At 35.9% G+C, this 18,298-nt stretch overlaps 1 protein-coding gene across 4 annotated transcripts; it reads left to right on the top strand.

Moving 5' to 3' along the window:
* The first annotated feature begins 4,815 nt into the window (after positions 1-4,815).
* Positions 4,816-17,535, top strand: LOC103486003 (uncharacterized). 4 transcript variants are annotated; one of them, XM_008443790.3, is made up of 15 exons: positions 4,816-4,931; positions 5,156-5,247; positions 5,434-5,546; positions 5,657-5,732; positions 5,917-6,059; positions 6,521-6,607; positions 7,534-7,617; positions 8,242-8,449; positions 8,736-8,821; positions 8,958-9,189; positions 9,321-9,444; positions 16,044-16,180; positions 16,426-16,534; positions 16,965-17,007; positions 17,213-17,535. In XM_008443790.3, exons 2-15 carry the CDS (start codon positions 5,230-5,232, stop codon positions 17,313-17,315), a joined length of 1,563 nt encoding a protein of 520 aa, XP_008442012.1. In that variant the 5' UTR covers positions 4,816-4,931; positions 5,156-5,229; the 3' UTR covers positions 17,316-17,535. The 4 variants fall into 4 exon arrangements, with proteins under 4 accessions (XP_008442012.1, XP_008442013.1, XP_008442014.1 ...); XM_008443791.3 differs by having other exon boundaries at positions 4,816-4,953; XM_008443792.3 differs by lacking the exon at positions 4,816-4,931 and having other exon boundaries at positions 4,968-5,247; positions 8,335-8,449.
* Positions 17,536-18,298: the final 763 nt, after the last annotated feature.

Raw genomic sequence — 18,298 nt, 5'->3', positions numbered from 1 at the left:
AGAAAAACATACAAACGCAAATATCAGACCGAAAGACAAATATCAAACGCAAATACATACATAAAGTAACGCGACGATTCCAAACCATAAAGATTGTGTCTGCAGTTGTGAAGTTCTGAGAAGAAGGTATCCCGGCTGCCTTAATCTTCAAGCGAATGAAAAGAAAAAGTGCATCCAAATGCTAATACAAACAAAAGTAAGCAGTAAATGTATAGAACCATAACAATGATAAAATTATAATTGCATAAATGATAAGATAATCCCATACCTCATCCGACAACCACCGGCGACACATAAACAAGTCTCTGAAAAAAGCCTTCGATTTTTTCCCATGAAAGGTTTCACGCAGCTCATCGTCTGTACGCTTGTCTGTAATCCAAGCTCGAAGTCTATCTAAATGGACGTCAAGTATTTTGTGCATAGGATCATAAACAATTGCTTCAGACTCAGAGGTGCTGGTGGTTGATGTCAGAGACCGTTTAGGTAGAGTTGTGAATGGGGTTGATAGGTAAACACTTGCACGCTTCCTACGGGCGGGCCGAACGTGTGGTCGTTGAGTGAGAAATGGTTCTATCTCTATGACGTCCTCATCGTCAACGACATCTATTGGCTCCTCTAAACCAATATCAACCTTCTTCTCCTTTACATCTTCGTCGCCCTATGGAAGCTCATAATGCATTAGTGTGGATAATGATAGAAATTAAACATCAATATTAGCATGAACATGGAACCAAACCTTCTTTTTAACTTCAATGTGTTCATCCTCCTTTGGCATCCTCAACCAATTAGGGGTACCGCCTGTGTCAACATCTTCGGTCTTAGCATTATCCACATCTTTACTTTCTAATGTATGATCTACTAAGCCTTCGGACACCTTGTGGTCCCCTTCGTCACCCTATGGAACCTCAAAATGAATTAGCGAGAACATGGTTACCAAATATGAAACAACTAACGTCAATACACTTAACAGTTTCATTCCTAACCTTTCTTTGAAGTCCAATGTGCTTCAATATGGTTGACATCATGCCCTTCAATTCGTCAATATCGGATTTTATAGTATTAAGTTGCCCTTCAACAACCGCTACTCGATCTTAGAGATTTCGAATAGCCTTTTTCATCTTAATCTTGGACTTCTGTTTCTTACTCTTTTTGAAGTCATCTTCATCGTTAACAACTTCTCGTACTCTTTTTGAACCACCATTCTTCGACTGAATAATGGTAGATGAGCGGAAGTTTTCAAAAAGTTCACCTGAAGCAATTTTCAATTGCTCCTCTTCAGGTGTCATCTCAATGACCGCCTTAATTATAAACTGCAAATAGAAAAAGGCAAATGTATTTAGGACAAAGAAATAAGCACAAAATCACGCGATCCTTAAGTAAGTTACTATTGCTTGCTACTTACCATTGGCGAGTCAAACACCTGGCTTATAGTTTGGGACTTTGGTGATTGTTGGCACACCCACCTCAGCATTCGTGGTATGGCATGATCGTTTACTTTATCTACACCACATCCAATGATGGTTGGTATAGACTCATATGCCCAAACCTATTCCACATTTGACAAACAAGTTTAGAAAGTGCCACAAGATATATATAGATATATAAACAAGTGGTTATACAATCGTTTGAAAACAACTATACGATCATTTAACATAACTAAACGATCGTTAAAAAACAACTATACGATCGTTTAACATAACTAAACGATCGTTAAAACAACAACTAAGCGATCGTTTAAAAGAACTAAACGATCGTTTAAATAACTAAACGATCGTTTAAATAACTAAACGATCGTTTAAAATAACTAAACGATCGTTTCAAATAACTAAACGATCTTTTTAAAGTTTTGAAGTAAGAAGTAAGAAGTCACATACCTGTAATGCATGCGGAAATCCATTGATAGTATATTTTTTTGTCTGTGTTGATTTCTTCTTTCCCTTGGCATATTGCTTGTCCAAGGCTCTTTTCAATGCACTTAGCGTGCGTACAAAAACAATCCGACCCCAATCATAATTATTAAATGAATTCCAATCATCAGCAATCTTGAAAAAACCAATGTCCACTTTGGTTCGCCTATCTTTTCCCAACAAAGATATCTCTATAAAGTAGACTAAAGCTAATTTGACAATATCATCGTCATCACCCTCGTATTCCAAAAATATATCCTCTAAGTCGCTAACGTAAACACACTCCTTGTCTTTGAAAAACTTCTCCAACAGTCGACTATTCCCAACCAACTGAATATAGTCCTCTTTAGGACCCCATAGTCCAGTTACGATGTTAAACTCTCTCCTACCGAAAGTACAAACAACGCCCCCTAGTAAGAAACTTATAGAATCCTTTCCTTCATCTTCCACCTCCCTTAACAGTAAGTAGTGGATGAGTGGCCCATTAAAGACAATATTTAGGTCCAAAAAGTGCCCAATCTTTTGTTGTGATCGTGATGGAGAGCGTCTACTAGACGAGTTTGACCGAGGCTTTCTTTTGCTAGGATTAATATGACAACACCCTTAATGAGTTGAATAGAGTTTTTACCCATTAATGAAACTTTTAATTAAGTATGGTTAATTAAACAAATTAACAAATTTCTTTTTTTGTTAATAAGTAATGTAATCAATAATTTTATAATCACAAGCAGATTTAAGCATCCATCTTAATTTTCATGACAAGATTGGTAACTCAAATATGTAAAGATAAATTCAACCGATCTAAATAGATAAGTGAACAATTAATCTCAATGACAAAAATTGTAATTAGTTTCAAGCAATAAAATTTAAGAATAAATTAGTTGCAAAATTTAATAGTTGAGAGATAGAGAAATTGACACTGAAAATTTTATAGTGGTCAGCACAACCAATCTAAGTCCACTTCCTAAGCTCCCTTTTGTACATGCCACTACTCTTTCCACGTAGAAGAACATAACCACTACACCTCTCCTTTTACAAGTTCAAGAAAAAACTCAATTGTTTCCACTATCACGGTCGAACCATAAAAAACAATTCTTTTTAAGGATTAAGAGAGCAACTCCTTTATCAATGGATTTAGAAATGAATTGAGGAAAACTCTCTCAAATAGTAGATTCACAAATTTAAAGCACTCAACAAATCAATTCTCGTGATACAATGAATCCTCATGATACTTATATATATAGCTCTCTTTCAAGCATTAGGTGAAAAGAATAAAAATTGAGAACTACGAGAGCATCAGAGAATTGAAATAATGAAATTTGTTTCAAATGTATACTTTAATTAGTATATTTGAAGAAGAAGATGTAAATAAAGAGATTTAGACGCGAACATAAAATAGTATTAAATTCATTTTTTTTCAAAACAAAACCAATTAAGTTCTAAAAAATTTTCCAACAATCTTTCCGTTTTTTATAATAACAAACTATTCAAGAAAAAGGAAATCCAAATAATTGTCTATGATACATATTTTATATGTATTTGATGCATAATTAACACATAGATAATTTCGGTTAATTTCACTAGAATTGTTAATAAATAAAACCAGATTTTTTATCATTAAAACATGGATTAATTCATTAATTTGAGATTAAGGACAAACAAAAAACAAACCCACCATAAAAGTGCAAGGTGGGTTTTCTTTCTTTCTTTTTTGTTGAAAATGGTTGAAGGTGAGACAAACTCCAGAGATAAAAGAAGATAGAGGTTTTTTTTTTATTGGCTAATGCGTGTAGAGTGAGAGAAAAGATTGAGTTGTGCATTGGGACACCATTCTCTCAATTAGGGTTGGTTTTAGGTGATAAGTACATTAATTACCTACGTTGGTGTATGTTTTATTATAGTGTATTTGAATTGTTGTGAGACTTTTCAGATCCATTATTTAAATGTTGCCTTTTAGTCTAGGAGGGTTAATTTTTTCAAATTATTTATACGTTTTGATTTAATTTTTTAATTTGTCATTTATATAAGGTGTTTTTTTAAAAATTATAATAAAGTGACAAAGTATTTACGTAGAATAATTTCGAAAATGAAAAAAAAAGTAAGAAGTTCATCGTATAAAATACTAAAAATATCCCTCAGCCACGCCGTCAACAATCCGCGCATTTTAATATATTTGCGATCGTTTAGATTTGGTATGACTACAATTTATCTTTTCAATTCTATCATTTAATTTTGTTATACAATCAGTTTAATTTGATTATGTTTAGATTTCTTGGTACACAAATCTAAACGATAAAATACGATTTTTTTTTCAAAATTTGGTATAATTTTTTTAATAGTTTAGATTTCTCTAAATAATAAATAATAATTTATTTTTTAGATGAGAAAAGAAGACAACAGATAAAAAGAAAGAAAAGAAGAAACACAATAAAAGAAATCGGAGTAGGAGGACGTGAAAAAATGAAAAAAAAAGGAAAGACAAACGTAAAATATTTAAAAAATATTAACTTTATTGAGTTTTTAAACGAGTACCTTTACCAAAGTTTCGTTATATAATAATAATTAGAGTAATTATAATAAGTAGTAGTTTTTAGAATAATTATTAAGTATGTAGCAATATTTTAAAAAAATTGTAAATATAGCAAAACTATCGGCGATAGATTTCTATCATTGATAGACTCTTATGGTATATCAGTGATAGACCAACATTTGCTACATATTCTATGAATGATAGACTTTTATCATTGATAGTTTTTAACAGATATTGCTATATTTGCAATTTTTTTAAAATATTGTTATATACTTAATTATTTTGAATATAATTGCTAGATTTGCAACTAACCCTTTATTTTCTTTTGCTACTTTTACGTATTTATCCTGCTATTTATCTCGTTGCCCCTGTCTATAACGAGCCGTAAGCTTAAGGCCCAGTCTGACCGCCATGGATTCCAAAAAGGCTTTCCGTCCAAAAGGCGGGAACTTTGGGGTTCTATCGAACAACGGATAATCATCATCATTATTACCGTAATAAAGCTACAATTTTGGAGTATATTTTCCTTATATTTAAACACAAATATTCTTATTTTGCTCTCTCTTCTTCTATAATTATTCTTGTATTCTGGGTATTTTATCAATGAATTATACAATTATTCCATCAAAATAATAATCATCACGATGTTTTTTCTAACTTCTGTAAAAAGTTCTGAACCATTTCTGTAATCTATGTCGCACGCCCTTGAACACAAAAGAATCGACACAGTCGTCTTCTCTAACTCTCGCTTTTGCCTGAGACCGCCGGAAAAGACAGCAGCATAGTCAAATAATGGAGGCCATTCTAAAGGTGAAAACGTTCTTCTTCCTTCATTTTCCTTTGTTTCTGGATATGGGGTTATGTTTGTTGTGGTTGCTATGGCTGTTTTTGGACTTGCACTTCTTTGTAGTTGAGTTAATAGTGAACTATAAGGACAGTATTTGTGAAATAAATTTGTGGGTATTGAAAATTGTTATGATTTGGTTGCTGTTGCAGAGGTACTTTGGATTCTCGGCGTTTAGGCCGTATCAGAAAGAAGTCATTCAAGGCATTCTTCGTGGGAAGGATTGCTTGGTGGTTAAGGGTACTGGAAGCGGGAAATCCTTATGGTAGCTTGTTCTTAATCATTTTGTATTTGTATTTATTGCATTTTGTTAATGGGGTTTGCGTGTTATTGTTTGTTTAAGTAGTGATTTATTTTTATCTTTACTTGTTAAAGTTATCAGGTACCGCCTTTGGTAGTTGGAAAGACTGGCATAGTTGTTAGCCCTCTTATATCATTAATGCAGGATCAGGTAATCGATTATTGTCATTACCATTGTTTTGCTTTCCGTGAAACTCAAGGTGGACGCCAGCTGAATCGGACTCCCATGAATGTGAAAAAAGAAGAAAGCCATTGTTCTGTTGCTCTCTTTTGCCATTGGATTTTAGATCCCATGTTCTATTTTCCTAAGCCAGTTTTGGATTATGGATCCATAGGTAATGGCTTTAAAACAAAGAGGGATCAAGTCTGAGTACCTTGGAAGTAGTCAGACTGATTACACAGTTCAAGACAAGGCAGAGAGGGGTCAATATAATATATTGTTCATGACACCAGAAAAGGCATGCTCTGTATCCATGAGGTATACATTAGTGGAGCACATGTAAAGTTAATTCTATGTCTTACATTATTCTTCCTCTGCTCTTTCTGTGCATCCATGGGATCTCTTCCCACTTCCAGTTCCCATCTGCTGTCTTGTTTGATCATAAGTTCTATTTGTTCCGATAGTTATGCAAATGTATTCTTAAATACTTTTAAATGTAGACTTAAATTATGGTATTTGAGTCCTGTAAGGATGGCTTGGTATTACTAGCTGCACATTATACTGGAGCAAATTTTAGTACTTTCGTATCTAGGAATTGGATGTGTGAAGTGGGATAGATTTGTACAATACTGAAGCCATGTGAGGTAGTTTCTGATGGAATTCATACACATTTACTTGGTAGAAAAAGATGGTTTAAAAGGATATTTATGATACATGGCATTCTAATATCCTATCTTGACTAACACCTTTTTATTTATTTTTGAACTTCATTTCTGCAGTTTTTGGTCAAAATTAAAGAAGGAAGGAATTTGTTTGTTTGCCGTTGATGAAGCACACTGCATTTCAGAGTGGGGGCATGATTTTAGGTTAATTTTACGTCTTTTTTATTTTTCTCTTATTTTTGTTAAAAATATTGTATAATTAAATTTACCATAACCTATCAACTTAAGCTATTAAGTTGAGTGGTGGTTTAACAATTTTCAACTTTTCTCCCATGGACCCTATTCTGAGTTAAGTGGCTTATTGGTTTTGAGATTGGTTGTATGTTACTTTGTTGTCCAATTGTCCCCAACATCGAGCTCCTGTCTACATTTTTGAACATCAGTTTACGAAACAGGGAGAACCATGCTTTCAAAATTTCATCTTAGGAATGGGTTTATGCATCACTCGGTTTGTAAGGATTTAGTGTATTATAGAAACTAGAATGTAAAGACTGTGGTTGTTCATAGAAGTTGAGTGCATTCCTCATTGATGAGCTTGTTACATTGTATGAATGTGAGGAAAGACTTTTCCTTTCTCCTTTGAACTAGCTTTAGAGGTTGATAGAGCTCATAGACACCAACAACTCGTGGTGTCTGAGGATAAGTTAAAATAAATCTAATGGTTCGCAGGCCAAGCTAATAGTGTAAGTAACTGAAGCAGCTGCGGAAATTATTAACAATTATGATCAAATGTAGCAATTTTCTTATCTTATGCAGTGTTTGAATAAGTTAAAAAAGGAAGAGTACCCTTTTTTTTAAAATAATTTTATTAGCATGAAAGTACCAAAGGACAAGGGGACATGGCATGCAGCTTAGCCAAGCGAGAAGAAATTAGATGTACAGTTTTCACTTTTCAGCTACGAAAGTTGCTGGGGAATAGATTTTTAGCTCTTGTTTAGCTAAGTTCTTTGCATCGACGTGAGAAAACATATTGTTGATTTTATGTTTCTTTATGTTCAATGTGGAGTTTTCTTCTCTCCAATTTAGTACTTCTCTTAATTGTTCTATAAACTATTGGGTTCTGATCATAGGGTAGAATACAAACAGCTGGACAAACTTCGCGATGTTCTACCAGGTCTTCCATTTGTTGCACTGACTGCCACTGCAACTGAAAAGTAGGTAGCTAAATTTCTTCAAATTACACCAGTTACTTTCTCTTTTCTATGCTTCTTTGTTTTTGTTGTTGGACTGAAAACGTCCCTTAGCAGAGCTATCACATACTGCATCCCAATGGTTTGTGTTGTTATTGAACTCCATTGCTCTATCTATGGTGAACTGTTTTGTTTGAAGGTTGACCTTTCTTACTAATATATATTTGGATAGATTCCGTTAAATATCATATAAAAGATTCTCTCTTTTCATTGTAAATTTATTCTTTTATTTTGCCTAGGAGATAACGGACTTCTGATTTTTTGATTGAGATTGTATGCCTTAACTAGTTGAGCGAAGCTTGTATTTATTGAAATTTTACTTGTATGATGGAGAAAAGTGGAACTCTTGTACGGCACATGTTTTCTAGTTAATAGCCCCATGGCTGTATTGGCATTCTATTTATAAGCCATAGCAATGAGATTATGCACGGTTCCATTCAATAATTTGGTGCATTATAAGGATATTTTGTGATTTTTTTAAATTTCAATTTTTATGCTCTTAAATTTATTTCCTTGGATCATTTCAGTTTTCAGTACATTTTCTTGGGAAATGAATTCCTTGGGTATTTATTTCATATATTGTTCTAGGGTTCGGAGTGACATTATTAATTCTTTGAAGATGAAAGACCCACAAGTTACCATTGGTTCATTCGATCGAACAAATCTTTTTTATGGAGTCAGGTCTTTTGATCGTGGTCCATTATTCATGAATAAGCTAGTGCTTGATATCTCTAAGTATGTAGCCTCTGGTGGTTCAACTATCATTTACTGCACGACAATTAAAGATGTTGAGCAGGTATATTCTTTTGCTTCTAGTTCTTACAAATGCCACATCCAAGTTCACTGTTAAAAAGTATAGGCAAAGAAATAGGCATAGGTAAAAAAATATTTGCATACTTACCTAGCATGACAAATTGAGGGCATCGAGCAACATGATTATTTCGTTATTGTTAATTATCTTTGAGATTTTATATGCCTTCATGATGGGCTGGTGCAACAATTTGTGCATCATGCACTTTCAGGTTTATGCTGTTGAGCTTATTGATTGGTTCTTTGTAAATTTTGGTCCGAATTTTTCCTAGATATCCAAGGCACTTGAAGAAGCAGGGATTAGTGCTGGAATTTATCACGCTCAAATGGACAAAGAATCACGTGCAGAATCCCACAGGTTATACCAATAGTTCGTGGCAACTATGGAGCTGAATTCTATTGATGCTCTATATAATCAATAATACTGGCAACCATAGCTCATTTAGCCTTTTATTTGTTTGGTTCTCTGATTGTAACACCTTTTCTTTAATCAGACTATTTATAAGGGATGAAGTGCAAGTCATGGTTGCCACTGTTGCTTTTGGTATGGGTATTGACAAACCAAATGTAAGACAGGTGATACATTATGGCTGCCCAAAGAGTCTAGAATCTTATTATCAGGAAAGTGGGCGATGTGGTAGAGATGGTATTGCTTCTGTTTGCTGGCTTTATTACACGAGAAGTGATTTTGCTAAAGCAAACTTCTATTGTGGTGAATCACTAACTGTATGAATCATGCTTTCGTTCTTAAATTACTTACCATTCTATTTGATGAAAAATTTACTTTTCCTTGTGGTGTATGTGTATATAGTTTAAAATTTGAACTGGATTCTTCTATATTTGCTTTCTTTTGTTAGGAAAACCAAAGAACAGCCATTATGGAATCATTGATGGCTGCACAGCAGTATTGTTCTATCGCAACTTGCAGAAGAAACTTCTTGCTCAGTTATTTTGGGGAAAAATCTGAGTCTGAAAAATGTGGTTTGTCTTTTACTAGGTTTTGTTCTTTAAATCTTGTCAATTCTTATGACAATCTTCCAGTACTCTGATTCTGACCTTGAGCTGACATCTTTGTCCACAGTTCCTGTCATTCTATTTTGTAAAGAGCATATTGTCGTGTGTTTTCTTTTCTTTCCTAATTCTTCCCTTTGGCTAAGTGGTTTTGGAGGATTAGACCGTTTAGCATAAGATTAGTTTTAGCATGATATGTATGCACATGGGTGAAGCTCTAAAGTGATTTCGAAGATATTGGAAAATTGTCTCTCTTATTGTTTATATGTTTACAGGCATACCAATTGTAATTTTTGTGGGGCAAGAATTCATATTTTAGGAGGATAACCTTGAGTTGGTGTTTAATCCTTGTACAATCAATTCCTTTGATTCTATACACTATCACTCTATTAGATGCTGAAGCATTTGGACAGTTTTTAACTGTCTCTGTAATTTGAGATCTCTGAGCCACTGTTTGTTCAATACTCGTAATCATAGAGGCTGCGGTTGTTATATGTGTATGCTTTCAGTTACACATGGTGTACATCTCCCAGTCCACAGTTATCGAGAGAAAATGTTTACCGTCCACCCTTGAAACACAAAGAGATGTGTTGCAGATTTGTGTGGCTCAGATTTTTCTGTAGGAAATGTGTATGAACAGGAATCTACGACCCTTCCATAGTTATTTATTATTCCAATGAAGAGAGGGATATTGTTGGTAGAGTATACTTCAAAGTTTCTGTAAGACCTCCTATTATTAATGTGTATAAGAGGAGGGGTAAGAAAGGAAAGTTACATGACAGCAAGGAGGAAAGAGAGAATGGAAATGAAATAGTGGATTAGTGGAGCAGCAAGTGGGCCCTACAGGATCATGTTGTTTGTCTTATTCGGCCAAATGTCTTATAAATAGCAAGGGGAGGGTAGCATTCTAGGTATGAGAGATTTATAAAGAATGTTTTGAGAAAGAATAGAGATTGGCGGCTGGGGAACCCTACCTTAGCCTAGGAGAATAGGTTGGTTGGTTCTTTACTGTTTTCCTTGTTTTATTTCCTAGTTATTTCTATCATATATCTTGTATCTACTGTTTTTTTGGCAATATAAATATATAAACACAGAGTGCTGCCTCTGTTTTTGCCCTTGAGTTAGTAAGAGAATATAAGAAAGAAGTGAGAATCCTCACAATTGGTATCAGAGCCTTGTCAAACTGGGAGTGATTACAAGACTGATGGCACAACGACAAATGGAAGAAAGGCTGGAGGGAACGGAAAAAGAGGTGTTGAGCCTCAAGGAAATGATGCTGGAGATGAAGAAGAGTATGGACCGATTGGCCGATGAGTTGAGGGACCAGTCTTATAAGAAAAAAGAAGAATCTGGTACATCCGACGGGTCCATTATGAAAATGAAAGGAAAAATGGAAGAGACAGATGTAACTGGAGAAATACATACCCACCAGATCGATCGAAGCAAATATAAGAAGCTGGAAATGCCCATGTTTCTGGGAGAAAATCCAGAATCCTGGGTTTACCGGGCAGAGCATTTTTTTGAAATCAACAACTTACCAGAAGCAGAAAAGGTCAAGGTGGCAGTGGTGAGCTTTGGACAAGATGAAGTGGACTGGTACAGGTGGAGCCACAATAGGAGAAAGGTGGAATCGTGGGAAGATCTGAAGACCAGAATGTTCGAATTCTTCAGGGATACTGGACAGAAAAGCTTGGGGGCTAGGCTAATACGCATTCAACAAGAAGGCTCCTACAGTGATTATGTTAAGAAGTTCGTAAACTACTCGGCACCTCTCCCACATATGGCTGAAAGCGTGCTCCGTGATGCCTTCTTAACTGGCTTAGAACCTGCGCTTCAAGCTGAAGTGATGAGTCGACACCCTCAAACACTAGAAGATTGTATGATGGCAGCCCAGTTGGTGAATGACCGGAACTTAGCACTCAAGTTGGCTCAAGCAGAGATGGGTATTATCGAGCCAAAAAGAAGCGAATCAGTTGGTAATAAGGTGCAATGGAACAACGAAAAAGGGATGTTGAGGAAAAATGAGTTCCAAATGAAGCAAATAACTATACCCCTCAAGGGAAGTTATCAAAAAGGAGAGCCCCCCGTTAAAAGACTGTCTGATGCCGAATTTAGAGCACGTTTAGACAAGGGTCTCTGTTTTAGGTGTAATGAGAAATATTCTCATGGACATCGATGCAAAATCAAAGAAAAAAGGGAGCTCATGCTTTTTATCTTGAATGAAGAAGAAAGCACCGAGGAAGGGGAAGGTTCAGAGGCACCAAACACAGAACCAGCAGAGATCAATCAGTTGGGAGAACCAGAAGAAACTATGATCGAATACCGGGCCATCACCAGTTTGACAACTAAAGGAACTATGAAGCTGAGAGGAATAGTCAAAGGAAAAGAGGTTATTGTATTGATTGACAGTGGGGCAACCCACAACTTCATTCATCATGAGCTGGTCAAGGAAAGGAAAATCCCCATCAATAGAAACACTCAGTTTGGGATTACTATTGGCGATGGCACAAGTTGTAAAGGAGAGGGCATTTGTAGCAAAGTAGAAATCCAGCTTGAAGGGCTAAGAGTAGTAACTGATCTGTTGGTTGTGGGATTGGGGACAATAGACGTGGTGCTGGGAATGCAATGGTTGGATACAACAGGCACCATGAAGATTCATTGGCCATCGTTGACAATGGTCTTTTGGAAGGAAGGGAATAAGGTGGTTTTAAAAGGAGACCCGGCTTTGATAAGGGCAGAATGTTCACTCAAGACCTTAGAGAAAACATGGGAAGCGGAAGATCAAGGTTTTTTGCTTGATTGGCAAAGATATGAGATCGAAAATGAGGATGCTGATAGCAAAAACACGAGCCATACAGGAGATGAAGAGGGATTACCAATGATCCAGTTCTTACTCCATCAATACTCTGATGTGTTTAAAAGTCCGACCACTCTACCACCCAAGAGAAGCATTGATCACCGCATACTCACTCTACCGGGGCAGAAGCCAATCAATGTCCGACCTTATAAGTACGGCCATCAACAGAAAGAAGAGATAGAAAAGCTAGTCATTGAAATGCTGCAGACCGGAATCATTAGACCAAGTCACAGCCCTTTCTCAAGTCCAGTGCTGTTAGTCAAGAAAAAAGATGGGGGCTGGAGGTTTTGTGTCGATTACAGGAAGCTAAATAAGATTACAATAGCTGATAAGTTTCCCATTCCGGTTATTGAAGAACTCTTGGATGAGTTACATGGGGCCACGGTGTTTTCCAAATTAGATTTAAAGTCAGGTTACCATCAAATACGAATGAGAGAAGAAGATATCGAGAAGACTGCGTTTAGGACGCATGAAGGCCATTACGAATTCGTGGTAATGCCATTTGGTTTAACCAACGCTCCTGCCACTTTTCAATCCTTAATGAATCAGGTATTTAAGCCTTTTCTCCGACGTTGTGTTTTGGTTTTCTTTGATGATATACTAGTCTATAGTTCGGACATAACAGAACACGAGAAACACTTGGGAATGGTGTTTGCAACACTAAGAGACAACCAGTTGTATGCTAATCGCAAGAAATGCGTTTTTGCTCACTCACAAATACATTACTTAGGCCATGTTATCTCCAAACATGGAGTGGAGGCAGATCAGGATAAAGTTAAAAGTATGCTACAGTGGCCGAAACCCAAAGATGTGACAGGTTTAAGGGGTTTTTTGGGGCTGACGGGCTACTATAGGCGTTTTGTCAAAGGTTATGGTGAGATTGCAGCACCACTGACTAAACTACTGCAGAAGAACGCTTTCAAATGGGATGAGAATGCCACCCTTGCATTTGAAAGTCTGAAATCTGCAATGTCTACCATACCAGTACTGGCTTTACCCGATTGGTCTCTACCCTTTATGATAGAAACTGATGCCTCAGGTAGTGGATTGGGAGCAGTATTATCCCAGAACAGCCATCCCATAGCATTCTTCAGTCAGAAATTGTCTACAAGGGCTCAAGCCAAGTCCATATACGAGAGAGAATTGATGGCTGTAGTATTATCCGTGCAAAAGTGGCGGCACTATCTTTTAGGAAGGAGATTCACCATTATGTCAGACCAAAAAGCTCTAAAGTTTTTATTGGAGCAGAGAGAGGTACAACCACAATTCCAAAAGTGGTTAACCAAGTTATTGGGATATGACTTTGAAATTTTGTACCAACCGGGACTTCAAAATAAGGCAGCAGATGCACTTTCAAGGATGGATCATTCAATAGAATTGAAGGCGTTGTCAACAACAGGGATTGTAGACATGGAAGTAGTTACAAAGGAAGTCGAGAAAGATGAAGAACTTCAACTCCTAATCCAACAGTTACAGAATAACCCAGCATTGGAGGGCAAATACTCTTTAACAAATGGCACGCTAATGTATAAAGGAAGGGTGGTGCTGTCCAAATCATCGTCAATTATACCCAGCCTTTTACACACCTTCCATGATTCGATTTTGGGGGGCCATTCAGGATTTTTGAGGACTTACAAGCGAATGAGTGGTGAGCTGTTTTGGAAAGGTATGAAAGAAGACATCAAGAAGTATGTGGAACAGTGTGAAATCTGCCAAAGAAATAAGAGTGAAGCAACCAAACCGGCAGGGGTTCTACAACCATTACCCATACCCGACCGCATATTGGAAGATTGGACTATGGACTTCATCGAAGGATTGCCTAAAGCAGGAGGTATGAACGTGATTATGGTGGTTGTCGACCGGCTGAGTAAATATGCTTACTTTGTCACCATGAAGCATCCGTTTTCAGCAAAGCAAGTTGCCATGGAATTCATTGATAAGATAATTCGAAGACACGGCATCCCTAAGTCAATTATATCAGATAGGGACAAAATATTTGTAAGCAACTTTTGGAAAGAACTATTTTATGCCATGAATACCATCCTTAAACGAAGCACTGCCTTTCATCCTCAAACGGATGGCCAAACAGAACGAGTCAATCAGTGTTTAGAAACCTACTTACGGTGCTTTTGTAATGAGCAACCAAACAAATGGCATCAGTTCATTCCATGGGCAGAGTTATGGTACAACACCACATTCCATTCGTCAACACGCACAACTCCTTTTCAGACTGTGTATGGTAGACCCCCACCACCCCTGATATCCTATGGAGATAAGAAGACACCTAATGATGAAGTTGAAGCATTGCTGAAGGAAAGAGATTTGGCTATTAGTGCGCTCAAGGAGAACCTCACGATCGCTCAAAACAGAATGAAGAAATTTGCGGACTCAAAGAGGAGAGAACTTAAGTTTAAAGTAGGAGATGAAGTCTATCTAAAGTTAAGACCCTACCGGCAGCGCTCCTTAGCAAGAAAAAGGGCAGAAAAGCTAGCTCCTAAATATTATGGCCCATATCGCATCACTGAAACCATAGGAGAAGTGGCATACCGACTTGATCTACCACCCGAAGCATCAATTCATAATGTTTTCCACATATCACAGCTCAAACTGAAACTAGGCAACCAACACAACGTCCAAATCCAACAACCACAGCTCACAGCAGAGTTCGAATTACAACTTTGGCCGGAGACAGTCTTAGGCATACGTTGGAGTCCTGAATTGGGAGCCAATGAATGGCTGGTGAAATGGAAAGGATTGCCAGACAGTGAAGCCACCTGGGAATCAGTTTACTCAATGAATCAACAGTTTCCTTCATTCCACCTTGAGGACAAGGTGAGTTTGGAACCCCGGGGTATTGTAAGACCTCCTATTATTAATGTGTATAAGAGGAGGGGTAAGAAAGGAAAGTTACATGACAGCAAGGAGGAAAGAGAGAATGGAAATGAAATAGTGGATTAGTGGAGCAGCAAGTGGGCCCTACAGGATCATGTTGTTTGTCTTATTCGGCCAAATGTCTTATAAATAGCAAGGGGAGGGTAGCATTCTAGGTATGAGAGATTTATAAAGAATGTTTTGAGAAAGAATAGAGATTGGCGGCTGGGGAACCCTACCTTAGCCTAGGAGAATAGGTTGGTTGGTTCTTTACTGTTTTCCTTGTTTTATTTCCTAGTTATTTCTATCATATATCTTGTATCTACTGTTTTTTTGGCAATATAAATATATAAACACAGAGTGCTGCCTCTGTTTTTGCCCTTGAGTTAGTAAGAGAATATAAGAAAGAAGTGAGAATCCTCACAGTTTCCTTTAGTCTTTGGTCCTCTTGATCAGTTAAAATTTCTTCTTAAGCTTTATCTATATACTATTTTCTTCCTTGGTAAGGGTTATCCTCTATCTGGGACTTCTAAAGATATTTGTTTTTCTCTTTATTCCAATGGTTGAGTATTTGATTTTTCAAGATCTTCTTTTGTACTCCTCTTTAAATGTGTTGCTGGAAGTTGAAACGCTGATATAATGCTTGATTAAAAATCTTCATTTAGTGCCGTCGATAGATTGATTAGAACTTGTTGTTTGATAATGATGATGGCATGGTTGATTCTTTTGTAATTTACACACACACGTACACACACATTTATGAAAAAAGCACTTTTGGAAAGCTTGTTCAGCTACTTCCCTGTAATTTTATTTAGTTGTTGACTATCAACGCCTCTGGCAGGAAATTGTGATAACTGCATAGACTCACAAAAGGAGCGTGACATGTCAAAAGAGGCATTTCTTCTACTGGCCTGCATCCAATCTTGCTGGGGTACATGGGGACTGAACATGTATGTGGATATTCTTCGTGGATCTAGAGTAAGTTCTTAGCTATATGAAACTTTGGAACTTCTGAATCAAAGATTACCCTTCTTTTTCAATTCATTTTAATCCCCTGGGTGTCATGCCCTGTAGTTTAGTAGAGCACCCTTCCATGGTATTGCATTGTGAAATTTTCTATAACAATATTCTGCCCGAGGAACGATCACATTATAACATACTTGACATTTGTTTTCTGATTTTTACTTCTTGCTTAATCTCTAACATTCTTTCATCGCTTGCAGGCAAAAAAGATACTTAATGCTCAGTTTGATATGCTTCCACTTCATGGACTTGGAAGAGAATACTCATCAAATTGGTGGAAAGCACTAGCTAGTCAATTAATTTTTAACGGTAGGTGAAGGAACTTGAATTGCCTTTATTTAAATGGGGATTCAGCTAAAAGTACTTGAGCATTGTAGGTATTTTTTTTGTCATGCTCAGGCAGTGTCTTAAATGCAACATTCCTAACTAAAGTACTTGAAAAACTCAAGCATTTCCCTTAAACGGGTACTTGAGTTTTCCTCTGAGTTAATAATCGGATAAAAAGGAGGTACATTCGTCATAAAACCGAACTCCACTGTTTTCTTCGTCAGACTTACAAAACAGAACTTTGGTTGTTATCTATAGCAGGTTTTAAGTTTTCATTGAGCATATATTAGTATAATTTTTTTTACTTGTTGCTGGAAATGCTTTGTGAGTTTCTTTTTGTATTGATAAGAAATAGTTCATCTTTTATGAATTGTAGTGTTTAAGGTATTTTGGTAAAATTTGTATTGTGCAGGCTATTTGACAGAGAACATACGCGATGTTTACAGAACCATAAGGTCATCTACTTTCACCCAATCTTTTACTTCTGCAACTTAACTTTAGAGTTTTACAGTTATCCATCCGTTTTCAAATTTTATCAATAGGAAAGCTAATGATTTCGTGTGAACATCTCCTCTCCTGTCCAGTCAATCAATCTTATATTCTTCTAATTATCTGAAATTGAAACTGACAATTAGAATAATTCTTCCTTCTTAACAATAGTATCAGTGCAAAAGGGCAAAAATTTCTCAATTCTGTCAGACAGGACTGCCTACCACCTCTATTTTTGCCGGTGACGAGTGAAATGATTGGTGAGAGAAAATGACAGTGCATTAAGTGAAGCTGGGAAAATGGAAATTTTGGGCACTTACTTTCAGAGGTTTGCATGTTAAATTTCATGCCTTGTTTATGTTTTCTATTGGATACACGTGGAAGGATTGAGATAGTTATCTTCTGAAAATAGCTAAGTTGCCCATAAACTATATTACATACTCATGGGTTTAGTTAATAGAAGTCTATGTGGCAATAATTGTCATTATTTGTTATATTGGTTTCATTATTATACTTTGAGCATTAATCTTTTCAATTCATCAATGAAAAATCTTGTTTTCTTCTAAAATAATTGTTATATTGATCATTCCAATCAAATCTTTCCTGCTGGTGTTGTCTTCTGTTGTATACTTGTCTTTGAACGTGTACATTGTGTGTCGTGAGGCCTTTTTGTTAACTTAGTAAATCCTTCTCGTCTTTGTACTCTTTTCATTTGTTGTTATATTGCACTTTTTGGCTTATACTTCTAGTTTACCACCGACTATGTTTGGTCATCTATATTATATATAAAAGATCTTTATGTGAATTTTCTTTTTATTTTCATTATATTTATTCTTAATACATTATTTAGGTTATTATAGTAATTCTTTTTTTAATTTTGTATTTTATTTTTATAATAAAATAATAGATTTTTAATGAATATTGGGTATTAAATATCAATTATTGGGTTTTCTATTAAAATTTCCATTTTATGTTGAGAATTATTAAATGAATTAAAGTAAGTGTTCTTCCTTTTCCAAGTTGGTTTTAACTTAATCCCTTTTACTTATATATACACGAATCAATTATCTTTATGCACGTAGAAGAATAGATAGCACTATATAAACTTTTGAAGATTAATCCATCAATAATTATAAAGATTTTTTAATTTGTATCTTATTTGATCATTTATTTTGATAAATTTTAATAAACAATCTATTATTTGAAAAATTTATTAGGTTTTCTTTTCATACTACAATTGCTTTCTCCATATTATCA

Source organism: Cucumis melo, chromosome 8 (genome assembly GCF_025177605.1).
Source record: "Cucumis melo cultivar AY chromosome 8, USDA_Cmelo_AY_1.0, whole genome shotgun sequence".
In the NCBI taxonomy this organism is placed as follows: domain Eukaryota; kingdom Viridiplantae; phylum Streptophyta; class Magnoliopsida; order Cucurbitales; family Cucurbitaceae; genus Cucumis; species Cucumis melo.
The sequence above is the reverse complement of the archived record's forward strand: the minus strand, read 5'-3'. Positions and strand labels throughout refer to the sequence as shown.

Bases quoted from the DNA above. Each gene is read 5' to 3' on its own strand.
- LOC103486003 (XM_008443790.3), top strand. The intron at 7,618-8,241 runs GTAGGTAGCTAA...ATATTGTTCTAG, and splicing joins ACTGCCACTGCAACTGAAAA to GGTTCGGAGTGACATTATTA. The intron at 8,822-8,957 runs GTTATACCAATA...TTCTTTAATCAG, and splicing joins TCACGTGCAGAATCCCACAG to ACTATTTATAAGGGATGAAG.